Source organism: Mus caroli, unplaced genomic scaffold (assembly GCF_978045245.1).
Source record: "Mus caroli unplaced genomic scaffold, Mus_caroli_1 scaffold_8, whole genome shotgun sequence".
NCBI lineage: Eukaryota > Metazoa > Chordata > Mammalia > Rodentia > Muridae > Mus > Mus caroli.
The window spans coordinates 131,465,302-131,486,905 of record NW_028227263.1 but is presented as its reverse complement, the minus strand read 5'-3'; the positions used below and the strand labels follow the sequence as shown (position 1 = coordinate 131,486,905).

At 40.4% G+C, this 21,604-nt stretch overlaps 1 protein-coding gene across 1 annotated transcript in view; it reads left to right on the top strand.

Moving 5' to 3' along the window:
• Positions 1-392: 392 nt before the first annotated feature.
• Bsph1 (binder of sperm protein homolog 1) overlaps positions 393-21,604 on the top strand; it is a 37,934-nt gene continuing 16,722 nt past the window's right edge. The window contains exons 1-2 of the mRNA XM_021166012.1: positions 393-465; positions 8,193-8,213. Of these exons, the coding sequence (XP_021021671.1) occupies positions 393-465; positions 8,193-8,213 (94 nt within the window). The remainder of the gene's footprint in view (positions 466-8,192; positions 8,214-21,604) is intronic.

The window sequence follows — 21,604 nt, the reverse complement described above, 5'->3', positions numbered from 1 at the left end:
AGGGAAATGGAGAAGAGGGAGAAAATATAGGAAGAGATTAAAGGGATCAGGGGAAGGTGGTTGTAGATGAGAAGATGAACTGGAGTTAGAGATGGAATGAGTGGGGCAGATGGTGAGGAAGAAGATATGAGCAAGTGGAGGGGAAATAAGTGTTGGAGGAAGAAGAGAGGAAGGAAAAGGGAGATAGGAAGCTAAGTGGGCATTTTCAATGCAGAAGAATAAGAAAAAGTAACAGGCTTGGTCTAGCTCTGGAGAGAAAAAAGAGTGGGAAGAGGGGGGAGGAGGGAGGAGAGGAGAGATGACATGACAAGAATGAGACAGAGGCTGTGACTGGATGCCAGGCCTGCAAGATTTTCAGAGTGAGCTACATTTACCAACCCGACAGGAGGAACATGGCCCAGCCTTTGGATTTTCTATTGGTTTCAATCTGCCTGTTTCACAGCCTTTTCGGTTTTCAAGTAGAAGGTAAGGGATGAAGTGAGTATGGCTGGGGGTGGGTTTTTGATGAAGCAGCCTAGTACATCATTGCCGTATATAACAAACTCTGAGATTTCCTGTAGGGGAGAGGCCACACTGACTTCGTGTGTTCTAATAAATGAAAAGGCATGTTTTCTCTAGAAAATAGGATCCTCCAAAAGGCTCAAACCTAGCAAGATAAAACTGAAAGGGGGGAAGAATAAGAACGCAGATTGGAATATTCTCCAGCCAGAAATCATATCACAGAATAAGTTCTCTATTCATTTTGATGTTTGAAATGCTTACATAAGGAGAAAAGGAGACAGTTTTGGAAAGCCCATTTTATTTCCTTATCAAAGTTGTGTTGTCTCGAGTGACTCTGAAATGGCTATTTAAGGAAGGATTGCATGCTGGTTTCTGTCTTAGTGTTGTGAGCATTAGGCAGAGCTGTGCAAATTACTTTTTATGGAGTGGTTGAGAGTACATACTCATTTAAGTACTCCTCAGCATGTCTTTGCATCTAAAAATAATTAAAAGCCAGAGTATTTAAAAGTGAAAGAGAAAAAAAGGAGAAGATTCTCTTTGTATAACCACTTTTCTATCAACTGGAATTCCTATTTTATGATTATTGAAAGGCAACACTTTTGCCATAGCTATGTATTTTTATTTGAAAAATTTAAATAGTATTTATTTGTGTATGTGAATATACACTTGGATATCATAGTGTGCATGTAGAGATCAAAGAAAAACTTGCAGGAGTCTGTTCTCTCCTTCCACCATATAGATTCCAGGGGACCAAACTCAGGTCATCAGGCTTTGTCAGCAAGCACTTTTATCCTCTGAGCCATCTTGCTGGCCCATTTCTCTCTTTTACCATGTACATAATTCAAGAAGCTACTTAAGATGTTTGCAGCCCCATAAGAGGAACAACAATATGATCCAACCAGTACCCCATCAGAGCTCCCAGAGACTAAACCACCAACCAAAGAGTACACATGGAGAGACCCATGGCTCCAGCTGCATATGTAGCAGAGGAAAGCCTTGTTGGTCATTAATACTAGGAGAGGCCCTTGGGTCTTTGAAAGCTTGATGCCCCAGTGTAGGGGAATGCCAGGACCAGGAAGCAGTAGTGGATGGGTTGGTGAGCAGGGGGAGGGAGGATATAGGGGGGTTTTGGAGGGGAAACCAGGAAAACGGATAACATTTGAAATGTAAATACAGAAAATATCTAATTGAAAAAAAAAAAAAAGATGTTCCTAAGACCTTTCTACTTTTAGCATCTGGCCTTTTAGGTTATTGACATCTTATCCCTCCATATATTATCATCATCATCTCTGCTATGTAAAGTGAGATACCATGGATCCTGGGCATGTTATCCTGTACTTAGAATGATACAGTGATATTTTACTTTTGGTCATATAACTGTTGTTTATTTATGATCCTCCTTTAGACAGTTCATGAACATTTGCTTCCTAGTGTTACAAACGCTACCATCAGTACCTTTTCTCCAAAGACATATTTTTATGTATGAGTGTTTTACCTTCATGCATATATAAATACCATGTACATGCCTGGTGACCAAGGATGGTGGAAGATATTCCCTGGAACTGGAATTACAGACAGTTGTGAGTTGCCTTGTGGGTCTTGAAAACTGAACCTAAGTCCTCTGCAAGAGCTGAGGGCTCTTAAACATGGAGCCATCTCCAGATGTCACCTCAGTTTTTGTTTTATATTGTTTTGATTGGGGATGGTGGTGGTGGTGGCTCATCACAGTACCCGTATCATGGCCAGAGAACAACTTGTGAGAGTCCAGTCTCTTCTTTTTGCTATGCGGTTGCTAGGGATCTAATTGGGTTGAGCCTCAGACTTGGCTCGGTGACAAGTGCCAAGTACCTTTTGTTTGAGCCACTGAAGTGCATACTGGAGGCTTGTAGTGCTGATTCTAGTCAGTATGGGTTGTAATGATCATATTACTGCAATAGCCAGTCTGAAGATGAGAGAATATGATCAACAGTTAGAGGCATTTTGCTTTCAGAGAAATCCAATAATGAAAAACATCAAATCTTACTTAGCATCTTGGCAATGATATCATGGTAGTTTAAAATTAAACATCACAAGTATCTTCAGTCAATGATTGAACAGGCAAGTGGGAAGACAGGCCTTGAGTGGTACGTGCTGAAACCATTTATGATCATGACCTGAAGAGGAAGAAGTGAACGTTGGAAAGAGTTCACAGAGGGCTGGTTTGAGTGATCTCATTCCAGAATTGAATTATTATTTTGGGAATAAAATATATAACCAATAGCTAGCAAATGGTAACCTCTTTTGTTTGCTGTTCTATTTTTTTAAGTTTTCTTTATTCTTAAGAATTTCATAATACATACATACATGCAATAAAATATAAGTATATATACCCTTATTTCCCCTCTTAATTTACTCCAACATGTCCTATTTACAATGTTTTTTTCTTTTATTGGATATTTTATTTATTTAGATTTCAAATGTTATCCCCCTTCCCAGTTTCACCTCTACAAGCCCCCTATCCCTTTCCCCTTCCCCTTCCCACCTGCTTCTATGAGGGTGCTCCCCCACCCACCAACCCACTCCTGCCTCACCACCCTAGCATTTCCATATGCTGAGGCATCAAGCCTTCACAGGACCATGGGACTCCACCCCCATTGATAACATAGTATTTTTACTGAATTTTTGGGAATTTTATTTCATGCACCCTATCACACTTATTTCCTAGTCCTTCCATGTCAACACTCCCCCTTGTAACCCCCTAAAAACAAGTCTGATTTATGTTATCTCTATACTCACTGGAACATGGACAAACTCTAGTAGCCAGCCCCTTAAATAGAACTGATTTGTTCCCCTTCTGCATCCCATACTAGAAGCCCACTGTGGAGAGCTAACTTCAGAACTCTTATCATACTTTAATAGTTCTCTTCAATGGCTTAATGTTAGGCTTCTACTTTGTTGGGGGTATTGGTGGTTGTGGATAGGTTAGGGGTTGTCGTAGAAGGCTTCCATGTCCATATTTCTCAACTATGCATCTACAGTCATCAATATAACTGTGGAAGTAGCTTTCTTGGTCTTTACAGTCAGCAGGAACATAGACTATGGATTTTCACATGGTTCTGGTGACAACACAGACCATGAATATGGCCCTAGCCTGCAGTAGGTCCAAGATACATACAAGGCCCTTAGAGGCAGCCTGAACTGCAGAAATCACCATGGTCTCAGGTGGTTGTGCAGGTCATTCTCATCAACATGGCCCTCAGTGGAAGTAAGGCCCATGAACATAAACATGGATTTAAGTGGCAGTCTAGACCATGGACATCCACATGCCTTTTCGTGGCAGCATTGGCCACAAACATCAACAGAGTCCTGGGATGCAGTAGGTCCTCTGAGCCAGACATGGCCCCAGGCAGCAGCATGGATCAAACATTTCCATAGCTTTAGGTGGTGTCCCAGGCCACCCACATCAATATGGCCTCCTGTATGTTCCATGGGTATCAACATGGACACAGGCTACAGCACAGACCACAAGCATCCACACGGCCTTTGGTGGTAACATAGGTCATGAATATCAGCAAAGACCCTGGCTTCGGTAGAACCATGGGCCCAGGAATGTTGGATCTGGAAATCACCATGACCTCAGGTGGCAGCACAGGCCACTCAGATAAAGTATGTCTCCCAGAGGAAGCACAGTCCCCCAAATATCAACATAATTTTAGGTGGTAGCCCAGACTATGAGCATCCTCATGAACTTTGATATTATTGCAGGCAATGAACATCAACACAGATTCCCATATCAATAAGACCTTGGATACAGACATGGCCCTTGAGGGCAGCACTGGCCCAGACATCACCATGTACTCAGGTGGAAGTTCAACCCATTCAGATCCATATGGCCTCAGCAGTAGTATGACCCATGGAAATCAACATGGCTTCAGGGGGCAGTAAAGACCATAGTGATTTGCATGGCCTTTTAAGGTAACATGGGCCGCAGACATCAACAGAGACCCTGGCTGCAGTAGAATCATATACCCAGACATGGTCTTTGGAGGTAGCACAGATACAGACATCACAAAGGTGTTAGGTGGTAGTGCAGTCAACTCATATCAGCCTTGTCCTCACTGTTGCTACATCTTGTCATATCTCCAGATCTACCTCTTTCCACAGTGCATGTACTGCTCCATTTTCCTATCTTTCCAATCTCTCTATCAACTATTTACTCCTTATAGTGATACCCATCACCTGTCCCATGAAGGCAGGGTGGGCTTTGTGTCTTCTGCTGCCTGTGACCCCAAATGTTTTTTTGAATAACCCATTAAGTCTAGTTAATGGCACCCATATGAGCATGGGTATAGGAAATTCAGACATGGGAGCCATAGAATCCTATCAGTAGCTATGCCCTCAAAAAAGAATGGTGCTCTCTCCTAGAAGCTTTTGTCTGTTAATAGCTTCCCAGTAAGGCATGTACAGAGATTACCTCCCACATCTCCCCTGTTTATGCTGTAACTTTGGTTCTATTGATCATTTGCAAGATAACCACAGCTGCTACAAATGTGATAGCTAAACCATGCTATGTCCAGAGAACATCATTTCACACTTCTCTCCACACTTTGCCTCTTACATTTTTTTGTGCTTCCTTTTCTGCATTGTTTCCTTAGCTCCAGTGACAGGGATGTTCCATTTACGGCTGCACACTCAATAGCCTATGTTTTCTTGTTTTAAAACGCTCATTACTTTGATGTTAGTCTTATTTGATGTTAGTCTTAGGGAGCACCTCCAAAATTACTCCCCCTCTTCTTCTTCTTCTTCTTCTTCTTCTTCTTCTTCTTCTTCTTCTTCTTCTTCTTCTTCTTCTTCTTCTTCTTCTTCTTCTTCTTCTTCTTCTTCTTCTTCTTCTTCTTCTCCTTCTTCTTCTTCTTCTTCCTTCTTCCTCCTCCTCCTCCTCCTCCTCCTCCTCCTCCTCCTCCTCCTTCTTCTTCTTCTTCTTCTTCTTCTTCTTCTTCTTCTTCTTCTTCTTCGTCTTCTTCGTCTTCTTCGTCTTCTTCTTCTTCTTTTCTTCTTCTTCTTCTTTTCTTCTTCTTCTTCTTTTCTTCTTCTTCTTCTTCTTCTTCTTCTTCTTCTTCTTCTTCTTCTTCTTCTTCTTCTTCTTCTTCTTCTTCTTCTTCTTCTTCTTCTTCTTCTTCTTCTTCTTTTTTTTTTCGAGACAGGGTTTCACTGTATAGCCCTGGCTGTTCTTGAACTCAGAAATCCTCCTGCCTCTGCCTCCTGAGTTCTGGGATTAAAGACATGCACCACCACACCCGGCCAAAATTACTCTTCTTGAAAGACATTTGTCTTTTTAATTTATGTAACATTGGATCACCATATAGTAAAATTTATTGGTAGAAAATAGATCATAAGTGGATGTTGGGTTACATTTTTTTTTTATGTTGTTTTGTCTCTCTTATGCACTTGTTGGAGTGTTTGTTATGGCTTTCTCTTCTCCTGAACCTATTGGGATGTTCTATTTTCTGTAACTCTTCCTAGAGGAATTACTGCATGCAGTTCAGCTAGGGGGCTGATGAAACATAGTGTTGATTATCAAATGGAATGCTGGCATCATCCTGTATTAGCTATATGCCAATAGGATCAAGGGTGAGGCTGGACACTCAACACCAAGGTGACTAGGTGGAGTCAAAACCTCAGTGACACCCTGGGTCCTAGGAATTTTCTGGAGACAGGAAACCAATTTTAGATCCAATAAAGTCTGTCTACTATCTGGGATCTGTGGGTAGAGACACAAGCCCAGAACAACTTTGCAAACACAGTTGTTTAGAGTCAAATTTCTGCAGCAACAATTGAAACTTCAGCAATTGGAAGACAACTCCCACAATAACCTGAGTGACTAAAACTCAATTTTTCTCAAAATTTTATTAGATATTTTCTTCATTTACATTTCAAATGCTATCCCAAAAGTCCCCTATACCCTTTTCCCCACCCTGCTCTCCTACTGACCCACTCCCACTTCTTGTCCCTGGCGTTCGTTCCCCTGTACTGGGGCATATAAAGTTTGCAAGACCAAGGGGCCATTTTAAAAAAGATATTCTTCTTTCATACAATTCATTCCAACTGTGTTTTCCCTTCCCTCCATTCCCCTTGCTTCCCCAGCACCTCCCTTCTCACCCAACACCTTCATTCTTCCTCTGTTTCTCTTTAGAAAAAGCAGGTCTCCAAGGATTTCAATTGAACTTGCCTCAAGGCTAAGTGAGGTAATCCAAGAGGAGGAAAAAGGTCCCTGGACAGGTGAAACTATCAAATATATCCCACTCCCATTAGGAGTCCCATAAAAACACTAAGGCAACAAACATAACATAGATGCAGAGAGCCTAGCTCAGGCTCATGCAGGTTTCATAATTGCCACTTCAGTCTCTGTGCAAAGCTCTACTCTTTGATGGGACCCTGGGCACTAGAGCCAACCCTCAACCCTGCACTGACCTCTGAGACCACTGGACTAGAGTCATAATCACTCAGGGTACTCTCTTGTCTTGTACAAGCCATAATACTTTAATGCTTAACTTTAAAGATAGTTAAGAATTTTGTATGGCTTGAGCTTGCACAGGTCTTGTGCATGCTATCACAACCACTGTGAGTTCAAATGTGCAACTTAAGAATACATTTTTTTTTTTTTTTTGCAGTCTGAATGCCTTTTTTTAAAATTAGGTAATTTCCTCATTTAAATTTCCAATGCTATCCCAAAAGCCCCCCATACCCTCCCCCCCACTCCCCTACCCTCTCACTCCCATTTTTTGGCCCTGGTGTTCCCCTGTACTGGGGCATATAAAGTTTGCAAGTCCAATGGGCCTCTCTTTCCAGTGATGGCTGATTAGGCCATCTTTTGATACATATGCAGCTAGAGACAAGAGCTCCGGGGTACTGGTTAGATCATAATGTTGTTCCACCTATAGGGTTGCAGATCCCTTTAGCTCCTTGGGTATTTTCTCTAGCTTCTCCATTGGGGGCTCTGTGATCCATCCAATAGCTGACTGTGAGCATCCACTTATGTGTCTGCTAGGCCCCGGCATAGTCTCACAAGAGACAGCTATATCTGGGTCCTTTCAGCAAAATCTTGCTAGTGTATGCAATGGTGTCAGTGTTTGGAGGCTGATTATGGGATGGATCCCTGGATATGTCAGTCTCTAGATGGTCCATCCTTTTGTCTCAGCTCCAAACTTTGTCTCTATAACTCCTCCCATGGGTGTTTTGTTTCCAATTCTAAGAAGGGGCAAAGTGTCCACACTTTGGTCTTAGTTCTTCTTGAGTTTCACGTGTTTTGCAAATTATAACTTCTATCTTGGGTATTCTAAGTTTCTGGGCTAATATCCACTTATCAGTGAGTACATATCATTTGAGTTCTTTTGTTATTGGGTTACCTCACTCAGGATAATGCCTTCCAGGTCCAACCATTTGCCTAGGAATTTCATAAATTAATTCTTTTTAATAGCTGAGTAGTACTCCATTGTGTAAATGTACCACATTTTCTGTATCCATTCCTCTGTTGAGGGGCATCTGGGTTCTTTCCAGCTTCTGGCTATTATAAATAAGGCTGATATGAACATAGTGGAGCATGTAAGAATACATTTTTTTAAAATAACTGAATTTAGTGAGGTACTTTGTCTCTTTAAGTCTAAATGTTAAATTTAGTGAAATAAGTATTTGTTTCTAATTGTGTTTTTCAGATTATTATGCACCAACTATAGGTGAGTGTGTTTTTAAAATCCTTTTATGAGACATTGTAAAAATGTTTTAGTAAGTGGTGTCACTGGATACTTCATATTTTTAAAATATAAAATATTTTATGAATATATACAAGGGAAATAAGTTACTTTAAAATAATTAAGGGTTTTATATGGTTTGAATTTGCATGGGTCTTGTGCCTGTTGTCACAGTAGCTGTGAGTTCAAATGTGTAACATTCCTGCTGTATGGAAACCATTCTTTCCTTATATTCATCCACTGTATATGGCTCTGGAAACATTTTTTAATTTAGTAATTTAATTTTATTTGTTTACATATTGAATATTATTCCCCACCCTGGTCTCCCCTCCCCTTCTTTTTCCCTATCCTTCTTCCCTTTTCCTCAAGGGGGTACTCCCCCACTCACCCTCCCACTCTCACCTTACCCCTCTAGCATCCCCCTTCTCTGGGACATCAAGCCTCCACGGGACCAAGTGCCTTCCTTCCCATTGATGCCAGATAAATCAGTCCTCTGCTACATTTTTATTGGGAGCCATGGAAAGGTCCATATAATCTTTGGTTGGTGGTTTAATCTCTAAGAGTTCTGAGGGGTCAAGTTAGTTGATACTGTTGTTCTTCCTATGGAGTTGTAGTACCTCCTTCAACTCCTTCAGCCCTTTCTCTAATTCTTCCATTGAGGTCACCAGGCTCAGTCCAATGATTGGATATGAGTATCTGCATCTGTCTTAGTCAGGTACTGGCAGAGCCTCTCAGAAGACAGCCATACCAGGCTCCGGTTTGCAAGCACATTTTGGCTTCAGCAATAGTGAGTGTTGAGGTTTGGTGGCTGCAGATGAAATGGATCCGGAGGTGGGACAGTCTCTGGATGGCCTTTCCTTTAGTCTCTGCTTCATTTTTGTCCCTGAATTTCTTTTTCTTTTTTTTTTAGTCTATCTTTTAGGACATTTCCCATTTTTTTTTAAATATTTTTTATTACATCTTTTCCTCAATTACATTTCCAATGCTATCCCAAAAGTCCCCCATACCCTCCCTCCGCCACTTCCCTACCCACCCATTCCCATTTTTTGGCCCTGGCGTTCCCCTGTACTGGGGCATATAAAGTTTGCATGTCCAATGGGCCTCTCTTTCCAGTGATGGCCGACTAGGCCATCTTTTGACACATATGCAGCTAGAGTCAAGAACTCTGGGGTACTGGTTAGTTCATAATGTTGTTCCACCCATAGGGTTGCAGTTCCCTTCAGCTCCTTGGGTACTTTCTCTAGCTCCTCCATTGGGGGCCGTGTGATCCATCCACTAGCTGACTGTGAGCATCCACTTCTGTGTTTGCCAGGCACCAGCATAGTCTCACAAGAGACAGCTATATCTGGGTCCTTTCAGAAAAATCTTGCTAGTGTATGCAATGGTGTCAGTGTTTGGAAGGTGATTATGGGGTGGTTCCCTGGATACGGCAGTCTCTAGAGGGTCCATCCTTTTGTCACAGCTCCAAACTTTGTCTCTGTAACTCCTTCCATGGGTGTTCTGTTCCCAATTCTAAGGAGGGGCATAGTATCCACACTTCAGTCTTCATTCTTCTTGAGTTTCATGTGTTTAGCAAACTATCTTATATCTTGGGTATCCTAAGTTTTGGGCTAATATCCACTTATCAGTGAGTACATGCTGTGTGAGTTCCTTTGGGATTGTGTTACCTCACTCAGGATGATGATCTCCAGGTCTATCCATTTGCCCAAAAATTTCATAAATTCATTCTTTTTAATAGCTGAGTAGTACTCCATTGTGTAAATGTACCATATTTTCTTCATCCATTCCATATTGTGTGAGTTCCTTTGTGATTGTGTTACCTCACTCAGGATGATGCCCTCAAGGTCCATCCATTTGCCCAAGAATTTCATAAATTCATTCTTTTTAATAGCTGAGTAGTACTCCATTGTGTAAATATACCACATTTTCTGTATCCATTCCTCTGTTGAGGGGCATCTGGGTTATTTCCAGCTTCTGGCTATTATAAATAAGGCTTCTATGAACATAGTGGAGCATGTGTCCTTCTTACCGGTTGGGACATCTTCTGGATATATGCCCAGGAGAGGTATTGCTGGATCCTCCGGTAGTATTATGTCCAATTTTCTAAGGAACTGCCAGACTGATTTCCAGAGTGGTTGTACAAGCTTGCAATCCCACCAACAATGGAGGAGTGTTCCTCTTTCTCCACATCCTCGCCAGCATCTCCTGTCACCTGAATTTTTCAACTTAGCCATGATGACTGGTGTGAAGTGGAATCTCAGGGTTGTTTTGATTTGCATTTCCCTGATGATTAAGGATGTTGAACATTTTTTCAGGTGCTTCCCTGCCATTCGGTATTCCTCAGGTGAGAATTCTTTGTTCAGTTCTGAGCCCCATTTTTTAATGGGGTTATTTGATTTTCTGGAGTCCACCTTCTTGAGTTCTTTATATATATTGGATATTAGTCCCCTATCTGATTTAGGATAGGTAAAGATCGTTTCCCAATCTGTTGGTGGCCTTTTTGTCTTATTGACGGTGTCTTTTGCCTTGCAGAAGCTTTGCAGTTTCATGAGGTCCCATTTGTCAATTCTTGATCTTACAGTACAAGCCATTGCTGTTCTATTCAGGAATCTTTTCCCTGTGCCCATATCTTCAAAGCTTTTCCCCACTTTCTCCTCTATAAGTTTCAGTGTCTCTGGTTTTATGTGAAGTTCCTTGATCCACTTAGATTTGACCTTAGTACAAGGAGATAGGAATGGATCGATTCGCATTCTTCTACATGATAACAACCAGTTGTGCCAGCACCATTTGTTGAAAATGCTGTCTTTCTTCCACTGGATGGTTTCAGCTCCCTTGTTGAAGATCATGTGACCATAAGTGTGTGGGTTCATTTCTGGGTCTTCAATTCTATTCCATAGGTCTACTTGTCTGTCCCTATACCAGTACCATGCAGTTTTTATCCCAATTGCTCTGTAGTACAGCTTTAGGTCAGGCATGGTGATTCCCCCAGAGGTTCTTTTATCCTTGAGAAGAGTTTTTGCTATCCTAGGTTTTTTGTTATTCCAGATGAAGTTGCAGATTGCTCTTTCTAATTCATTGAAGAAACGAGTTGGAATTTTGATGGGGATTGCATTGAATCTGTAGATTGCTTTTGGCAAAATAGCCATTTTTACAATGTTGATCCTGCAAATCCATGAGCATGGGAGATCTTTCCATCTTCTGAGGTCTTCTTTAATTTCTTTCTTCAGAGACTTGAAGTTCTTTTTTTTTTTTTAATATTTTTATTACATATTTTCCTCAATTACATTTCCAATACTATCCCAAAAGTCCCCCATAGCGCCCCCACTTCCCTGCCCACCCATTCCCATTCTTTTGGCCCTGGCATTCCCCTATATTGGGGCATATAAAGTTTGCAAGTCCAATGGGCCTCTCTTTCCATTGATGGCCAACTAGGCCATCTTTCGATACATATGCAGCTAGAGACAAGAGCTCCAGGGTTCTGGTTAGTACATTATGTTGTTCCAACAATAGGGTTGCAGATCCCTTTAGCTCCTTGGGTACTTTCTCTAGCTTCTCCATTGGGAGCCCTGTGATACATCCAATAGCTGACTGTGAACATCCACTCCTGTGTTTGCTAGGCCCCGGCATCATCTCACAAGAGACAGCTATATTTGGGTCCTTTCAGCAAAATCTTGCTAGTGTATGCAATGGTGTCAGCGTTTAGAAGCTGATTATGGGACGGATCCCTGGATACAGCAGTCTCTAAATGGTCCATCCTTTCATCACAGCTACGAACTTTGTCTCTGTAACTCCTTCCCTGGGTGTTTTGTTCCCAATTCTAAGAAGGTGCACAGTGTCCACACTTTGGTCTTCATTCTTCTTGAGTTTCATGCGTTTATCAAATTGTATCTTATATCTTGGGTATCCTAAGTTTTGGGCTAATATCCACTTATCAATGAATACATATTGTGTGAGTTCTTTTGTGATTGTGTTACTTCACTCAAGATGATGCCCTCCAGGTCCATCCACTTGGCTAGGAATTTCAAAAATTCGTTCTTTTTAATAGCTGAGTAGTACTCCATTGTGTAAATGTACCATAATTTCTGTATCCATTCCTCTGTTGAGGGACATCTGGGTTCTTTCCAGCTTCTGGCTATTATAAATAGGGCTGCTATGAACATAGTGGAGCATGTGTCCTTTTTACCGGTTGGGACATCTTCTGGATATATGCCCAGGAGAGGTATTGCTGGATCCTCCGGTAGTACTATGTCCAATTTTCTGAGGAACCGCCAGACTGATTTCCAGAGTGGTTGTACAAGCTTGCAATCCCACCAACAATGGAGGAGTGTTCCTCTTTCTCCACATCCTCGCCAGCATCTGCTGTCACCTGAATTTTTGATCTTAGCCATTCTGACTGGTGTGAGGTGGAATCTCAGGGTTGTTTTGATTTGCATTTCCCTGATGATTAAGGATGTTGAACATTTTTTCAGGTGCTTCTCTGCCATTCGGTATTCCTCAGGTGAGAATTCTTTGTTCAGTTCTGAGCCCCATTTTTTAATGGGGTTATTTGACTTTCTGGAGTCCACCTTCTTGAGTTCTTTATATATATTGGATATTAGTCCCTTATCTGATTTAGGATAGGTGAAGATCCTTTCCCAATCTGTTGGTGGTTTTTTTGTCTTATTGATGGTGTCTTTAGCCTTGCAGAAGTTTTGTAGTTTCATGAGGTCCCACTTGTCAATTCTCGATCTTACAGCACAAGCCATTACTGTTCTATTCAGGAATTTTTCCCCTGTGCCCATATCTTCAAGGCTTTTCCCCACTTTCTCCTCTATAAGTTTCAGTGTCTCTGGTTTTATGTGAAGTTCCTTGATCCACTTAGACTTGACCTTAGTACAAGGAAATAGGAATGGATCGATTCGCATTCTTCTACATGTTAACAACCAGTTGTGCCAGCACCATTTGTTGAAAATGCTGTCTTTCTTCCACTGGATGTTTTTAGCTCCCTTGTCGAAGATCAAGTGACCATAGGTGTGTGGGTTCATTTCCGGGTCTTCAATTCTATTCCATTGGTCTATTTGTCTGTCACTATACCAGTACCATGCAGTTTTTATCACAATTGCTCTGTAGTAGAGCTTTAGGTCCGGCATGGTGATTCCACCAGAGGTTCTTTTATCCTTGAGAAGAGTTTTTGCTATCCTAGGTTTTTTGTTATTCCAGATGAATTTGCAGATTGCACTTTCTAATTCGTTGAAGAATTGATTTGGAATTTTGATGGGGATTGCATTGAATCTGTAGATCGCTTTTGGCAAGATAGCCATTTTTACAATGTTGATCCTGCCAATCCATGAGCATGGGAGATCTTTCCATCTTCTGAGATCTTCTATAATTTCTTTCTTCAGAGACTTGAAGTTTTTATTATACAGATCTTTCACTTCCTTAGTTAGAGTCACGCCAAGATATTTTATATTATTTGTGACTATTGAGAAGGGTGTTGTTTCCCTAATTTCTTTCTCAGCCTGTTTATTCTTTGTGTAGAGAAAGGCCATTGATTTGTTTGAGTTAATTTTATATCCAGCTACTTCACCGAAGCTGTTTATCAGGCTTAGGAGTTCTCTGGTGGAATTTTTAGGGTCCCTTATATATACTATCATATCATCTGCAAAAAGTGATATTTTGACTTCATCTTTTCCAATTTGTATCCCTTTGATCTCCTTTTGTTGTCGAATTGCTCTGGCTAGGACTTCAAGTACAATGTTGAAGAGGTATGGAGAAAGTGGACAGCCTTGTCTAGTCCCTGATTTTAGAGGGATTGCTTCAAGCTTCTCACCATTTACTTTGATGTTGGCTACTGGTTTGCTGTAGATTGCTTTTATCATGTTTAGGTATGGGCCTTGAATTCCTGTTCTTTCCAAGACTTTTATCATGAATGGGTGTTGGATCTTGTCAAATGCTTTTTCCGCATCTAACGAGATGACCATGTGGTTTTTGTCTTTGAGTTTTTTTATATACTGGATTACGTTGATGGATTTCCGTATATTGAACCATCCCTGCATCCCTGGGATGAAACCTACTTGGTCAGGATGGATGATTGTTTTGATGTGTTCTTGGATTCGGTTAGCAAGAACTTTATTGAGGATTTTTGCATCAATATTCATAAGGGATATTGGTCTGAAGTTTTCTATCTTTGTTGGGTCTTTTTGTGGTTTAGGTATCAGAGTAATTGTGGCTTCATAGAATGAGTTGGGTAGAGTACCTTCTGTTTCTATTTTGTGGAATAGTTTGTGAAGAACTGGGATTAGATCTTCTTTGAAGGTCTGATAGAACTCTGCACTAAACCCATCTGGTCCTGACCTTTTTTTAGTTGAGAGACTATTAATGACTGCTTCTATTTCTTTGGGGGATATAGGGCTGTTTAGATCATTAACCTGATCTTGATTCAACTTTGGTACCTGGTATCTGTCTATGAACTTCTCCATTTCATCCAGGTTCTCCAGTTTTGTTGAGTATAGCCTTTGGTAGAAGGATCTGATGGTGTTTTGGATGTCTTCAGGATCTGTTGTTATGTCTCCTTTTTCATTTCTGATTTTGTTAATTAGGATGCTTTCCCTGTGCCCTCTAGTGAGTCTGGCTAAGGGTTTATCTATCTTGTTGATTTTCTCAAAGAACCAGCTCCTTGATTGGTTGATTCTTTGAATAGTTTTTCTTGTTTCCACTTGGTTGATTTCACCCCTGAGTTTGATTATTTCCTGCCGTCTACTCCTCTTGGGTGAATTTGCTTCCTTTTGTTCTAGTGCTTTTAGGTGTGTTGTCAAGCTGCTAATGTGTGCTCTCTCTAGTTTCCTTTTGGAGGCACTCAGAGCTATGAGTTTTCCTCTTAGAAATGCTTTCATTGCGTCCCATAAGTTTGGGTATGTTGTGGCTTCATTTTCATTGAACTCTAAAAAGTCCTTAATTTCTTTCTTTATTCCTTCCTTGACCAAGGTATCATTGAGAAGAGTGTTGTTCAGTTTCCACGTGAAGGTTGGCTTTCTAGAGACTTGAAGTTCTTATCATAGAGATCTTTCACTTCCTTAGTTAGAGTCACGCCAAGACATTTTATATTATTTGTGACTATTGAGAAGGGGGTTGTTTTCCTAATTTCTTTCTCAGCATGTTTATTCTTTGTGTAGAGAAAGGCCATTGATTTGTTTGAGTTAATTTTATATCCAGCTACTTCACCGAAGCTGTTTATCAGGTTTAGGAGTATTCTGGTGGAATTTTTAGGGTCACTTATATATACTATCATATCATCTGCAAAAAGTGGTATTTTGACTTCATCTTTTCCAATTTGTATCCCTTTGATCTCCTTTTGTTGTCGAATTGCTCTGGCTAGGACTTCAAGTATAATGTTGAATAGGTATGGGGAGAGTAGACAGCCTTGTCTAGTCCCTGATTTTAGTGCGATTGCTTCAAGCTTCTCACCATTTATTTTGATGTTTGCTACTGGTTTGCTCTAGATTGCTTTTATCATGTTTAGGTAAGGGCCTTGAATTCCTGACCTTTCAAAGACTTTTATCATGAATGGGTGTTGGATCTTGTCGAATGCTTTTTCTGCATCTAACGAGATGATCATGTGGTTTTTGTCTTTGAGTTTGTTTATATATTGGATTATGTTGATGGATTTCCGTATATTAAACCATCCCTGCATCCCTGGAATAAAACCTACTTGGTCAGGATGGATGATTGCTTTAATGTGTTCTTGGATTTGTTTAGCGAGAATTTTATTGAGTATTTTTGCATCAATATTCATAAGGGAAATTGGTCTGAAGTTCTCTATCTTTGTTGGATCTTTCTGTGATTTAGGTATCAGAGTAATTGTGGCTTCATAGAATGAGTTGCGTAGAGATCCTTCTACTTCTATTTTGTGGAATAGTTTGTGCAGAACCGAAATTAGATCTTCTTTGAAGGTCTGGTAGAACTCTGCACTAAACTCATCTGGTCCTGGGCTTTTTTTGGCTGGGAGACTATTAATGACGGCTTCTATTTCTTTAGGGGATATGGGACTGTTTAGTTTGTTAACTTGATCCTGATTTCACTTTGGTACCTGGTATGTGTCCAGAAATTTGTCCATTTCTTCCAGGTTTTTAAGTTTTGTTGAATATAGCCTTTTGTAGAAGGATCTGATGGTGTTTTGGATTTCTTCAGGATCTGTTGTTATGTCTCCCTTTTCATTTCTGATTTTGTTAATTAGGATGTTGTCCCCGTGCCCTCTAGTGAGTGTAGCTAAGGGTTTATCTATCTTGTTGATTTTCTCAAGGAACCAACTCCCCATTTGGTTAATTCTTTGAATAGTTCTTCTTGTTTCCACTTGGTTGATTTCGCCCCTGAGTTTGATTATTTCCTGCCATCTACTCCTCTTGGGTGAAGTTTCTTCCTTTTTTTCTAGAGCTTTTAGATGTGTTGTCAAGCTGCTAGTGTGTGCTCTCTGTAGTTTCTTTTTGGAGGCACTCAGAGCTATGAGTTTCCCTCTTAGAAATGCTTTCATTGTGTCCCATAGGTTTGGGTATGTTGTGGCTTCATTTTTATTAAACTTCAAAAAGTCTTTCATTTCTTTCATTATTCCATCCTTGACCAAGTTATCAATGATAAGAGTGTTATTCAGTTTCCACGTGAATGTTGGCTTTCCATTATTAATGTTGTTATTGAAGATCAGCCTTAGTCCATTGTAGTCTGATATGTATGGGACAATTTCAATATTTTTGTATCTGTTGAGGCTTGTTTTGTGACCAATTATATGGTCAATTTTGGAGAAGGTCCCATGAGGTGCTGAGAAGAAGGTATATCCTTTTGTTTTAGGATAAAATGTTCTGTAGATATCTGTTAAGTCCATTTGTTTCATAACTTCTGTTAGTTTCACCGTGTCCCTGTTTAGTTTCTGTTTCCACAATCTGTCCATTGATGAAAGTGATGTGTTGAAGTCTCCCACTATTATTGTGTGAGGTGCAATGTCTGCTTTGAGCTTTACTAAAGTGTCTTTAATGAATGTGGCTGCTCTTGCATTTGGGGCATAGATATTCAGAATTGAGAGTTCCTCTTGGAGGATTTTACCTTTGATGAGTATGAAGTGTCCCTCCTTGTCTTTTTTGATAACTTTGGGTTGGAAGTCGATTTTATTCGATATCAGAATGGGTACTCCAGCTTGTTTCTTCAGACCATTTGCTTGGAAAATTGTTTTCCAGCCTTTCATTCTGAGGTAGTGTCTGTATTTTTCCCTGAGATGGGTTTCTTGTAAGCAGCAGAATGTTGGGTCCTGTTTGTGTAGCCAGTCTGTTAGTCTATGTCTTTTTATTGGGGAATTGAGTCCATTGATATTAAGCAAAAGTAATTTTTGCTTCCTTTTATTTTTGTTGTTAGAGTTGGCATTCTGTTCCTGTTGTAGTCTTCTTTTAGGTTCGTTGAGGGATTACTTTCTTGCTTTTTCTAGGGCGTGATTTCTGTCCTTGTATTGTTTTTTTTCTGTTATTATCCTTTGAAGGGCTGGATTCATGGAAAGATAATGTGTGAATTTGGTTTTGTCGTGGAATACTTTGGTTTCTCCATCTATGGTAATTGAGAGTTTGGCCGGGTATAGTAACCTGGACTGGCATTTGTGTTCTCTTAGTGCCTGTATAACATCTGTCCAGGCTCTTATGGCTTTCAAAGTCTCTGGTGAAAAGTCTGGTGTAGTTCTGATAGGCCTGCCTTTATATGTTACTTGACCTTTTTCCCTTACTGCTTTTAATATTCTATCTTTATTTAGTGCATTTGTTGTTCTGATTATTATGTGTCGGGGGGAATTTCTTTTCTGGTCCAGTCTATTTGGAGTTCTGTAGGCTTCTTGTATGATCATGGGCATCTATTTCTTTAGGATTGGGAAGTTTTCTTCTATTATTTTGTTTAAAATATTTGCTGGCCCTTTAAGTTGAAAATCTTCATTCTCATCAACTCCTATTATCCGTAGGTTTAGTCTTCTCATTGTGTCCTGTATTTCCTGGATGTTTTGAGTTAGGATCTTTTTGCATTTTGTATTTTCTTTGATTGTTGTGCCGATGTTCTCTATGGAATCTTCTGCACCTCAGATTCTCTCTTCCATCTCTTGTATTCTGTTGCTGATGCTCGCATCTATGGTTCCAGATTTCTTTCCTAGGGTTTCTATCTCCAGCGTTGCCTTACTTTGGGTTTTCTTTATTGTGTCTACTTTCCTTTTTAGGTCTAGTATGGTTTTGTTCATTTCCATCACCTGTTTGGATGTGTTTTCCTGTTTTTCTTTAAGGACCTGTAACTCTTTAGCAGTGCTCTCCTGTATTTCTTTAAGTGAGTTACGAAAGTCCTTCTTGATGTCCTCTACCATCATCATGAGATATGCTTTTAAATCTGGGTCTAGATTTTCGGTTGTGTTGGGGTGCCCAGGACTAGGTGGGGTGGGAATGCTGCATTCTGATGATGGTGAGTGGTCTTGATTTCTGTTAGTAAGATTCTTACATTTGCCTTTCGCCATCTGGTAATCTCTAAAGCTAGCTGTTATAGTTGTCTCTGGTTATAGCTTGTTCCTCAGGTGACTCTGTTAGCCTCTATCAGCAGACCTGGGAGGCTTGCTCTCTCCTTAGTTTCAGTGGTCAGAGTATTCTCTGCAGGCAAGCTCTATTCTTGCAGGGAAGGTGCCCAGATATCTGATGTTTGAACCTGCCTCCTGGCAGAAGTTGTGTTCCACTCACCAGAAATCTTAGGATCCCGTTGGGAATCCTGTGGGTGTCCGGAGACTCCGCTGGAAAGGGACCCCAGTGCTCAGTGGACCGGAATGGACTTGTGCCCTGGACCAGTGCCCCAGCTCAGGCCGTGTTGCCTGCTTCCCTAGTTAATGCAGTCTCAGGTCCTGCACAATTAGATTGGAGCAGACACTGTGTTCCACTCATCAGAGGTCTTAGTATCCCGTGGGGAATCCTGTGTAGGTCCTTGCGGGTGTCCGGAGACTCCTCTGGCAAGGCACCCCAGTCCCCTGCATTTCTTTTAGACAGGAAAAATTCTGAGTTAAAACTTTTGAAATGGGTGGGTGATCCCATCCCTCCTCTGGGGGCCATGTCTATCTACTGGATGTGGTCTCTTCTGGTTCTATCTCACCAATGTTGGCTGTTTTGGCTAATGTCATCCCCACTGGGTTCTGGGAGCCTTTCACATCCCTGGTGTCTGGGATTTTCAAGTGATTTCTCCTAGTTGTCCACATCCCACTGCTACTTATTTCTGTTCATTCTCCTGTCCCTCTGAAATTCTCTCATGTCTCTTCACATACATGGTCCTGCTCCCCTATTTTACTCCTCCTTCACTCTTCTACCAAGGTGCCTCCCTCCCTCTGCTTCCTGTGATTATTTTGCTATACCTTCTAAGTTTGAAGCATCTACACTTTGGGCTTCCTTCTTGTTAAGCTTCATATGGTCTATGAGTTGTATCATGACTATTCTGAGACTTCGGGCTAATATCTATTGACAATGAGTAAATACCATGTATGTCATTTTGGGTCTGGGTAACCTCACTCAGGATGATATTTTTTAGTTGTATCCATTTGCCTACAAAGTTCGTGAGGTTGTCATTTTTAATAGCTGAGTAGAATTCCATTCTGTAAATGTACCACATTTTCTGTAGCCATTCTTCCATTGAAGGACATCTGGGCTATTTCCAGCTTCTGGCTATTATAAATAAGGCTGCTATAAACATAGTGGAGCATGTGTCCTTGTTATATGTTGGAGCATATTTTGGCTAAATGCTCAGTAGTGGTATAGGTGGTCTTCAGGTAGAACTATTTTCAGAGGAACTGCCAGATTTATTATCGAAGTGCTTTTACCAGCCTGCCATCTACCAGCAGTGAAGGGGTATTCCTCTTTCACTACGTCCTTCTCTACACCCTTGCCAGCATCTGCTGTTACCTGAGTTTTTGATCTTAGCCATTCTGACTGGTATGAGGCAGAATCTCAGGGTCATTTTGATTTACATTTCCCTGATGACTAAGGATGTTGAGCATTTCTTTAGGTGCTTTTTGGCCACTCAAAATTTCTCAGTTGAGAATTTTTTGTTTAGTTCTGTATCCCATTTTTAATTGGGTTATTTGGTTTTCTGGAGTCTACCTTCTTGAGTTCTTTGTATATTTTAGATAATGTCCTTTATCAGATCTAGGGTTGGTAAAGATCTTTTACTAATCTGTAGGTTGCCATTTTGTACTATTGACAGTGTCTTTTGCCTTACAGAAGCTTTCCAGTTTCATGAGGTCCCTTTGTCAATTGTTGAACTTAGAGCTTGAGTTCTTGGTGTTCTGTTCAGCAAAATTTCTCCTGTGATAATGTGTTCAATGCTTTTTCCCACTTTCTTTTCTACTAGATTCAGTGTATCTAGTTTTATATGGAGGTCCTTGATCCAGTTGGTCTTCAGCTTTGTACAAGGAGATAAGAATGGATCAATTTGCATTCTTCCACATGCAGACTGCCAGTTACACCAGCATCATTTACTGAAAATACTGTCCCTTTTCCACTATATTTCTTTGGCTTGTCAAAGATCAAGTGATCATAGGTATGTATGTCTATTTCTGGGTCTTCACTTCTATTCCATTGATCTACCAGTCTGTCTCTGTACCAATATCATTCAGTGTTTATCACTATTACTCTTTAGTACAACTTGAGATCAGGGATGGTGATATCCCAACTTCTTTTATTGGTGTGGATTGTTTTTTGCTATCCTTGGTTTTTTGTTATTACAGATGAAGTCGAGAGTTGCTCTATCTCTGTGAAGAATTGAGATGGAATTTTGATGGGGGTTGCATTGAGTCTGTAGACTGATTTTAGTAAGACGGCCATTTTTAGTATGTTAATCCTACCAATCTATGACCATGGGGGATCTTTCCATTTTCTGAGGTGTTCCTCAATTTTTTTCTTCAGATACTTGAAGTTCTTGTCATACAGGTCTTTCACTTGCTTGGTTAGAGTTATGCCAAAATATTTTATATTATTTGTAACTATTGTGAAGGGTGTTTATTCCCTAATTTCTTTCTCACCTCATTTATCCTTTGTGTAGAGGAAGACTACTTATTTGTTTGAGCTAATTTTATATCCAGCCACTTTACTGAAGTTGTTTATCAGCTGTAAGAGTTCTCTGGTAAAAATTTTTGGGTTGCTTATGTGTACTATCATATCATCTGTAAATAGTGATAAGTTGACATCTTGCTTCCTAATTTTTTTTTTCCTGCTTTACACATATACTTTATTTTTCCTTCTTTTTATTTAGTCTATTTTCTTATTCTCTTGATCTCCTTTTGTTATCTAATTGCTCTAGCTATAACTTTGAGTACTATAGTGAATAAACAGGGAGAGAGTAGACATCCTTTTCTTGTTGCT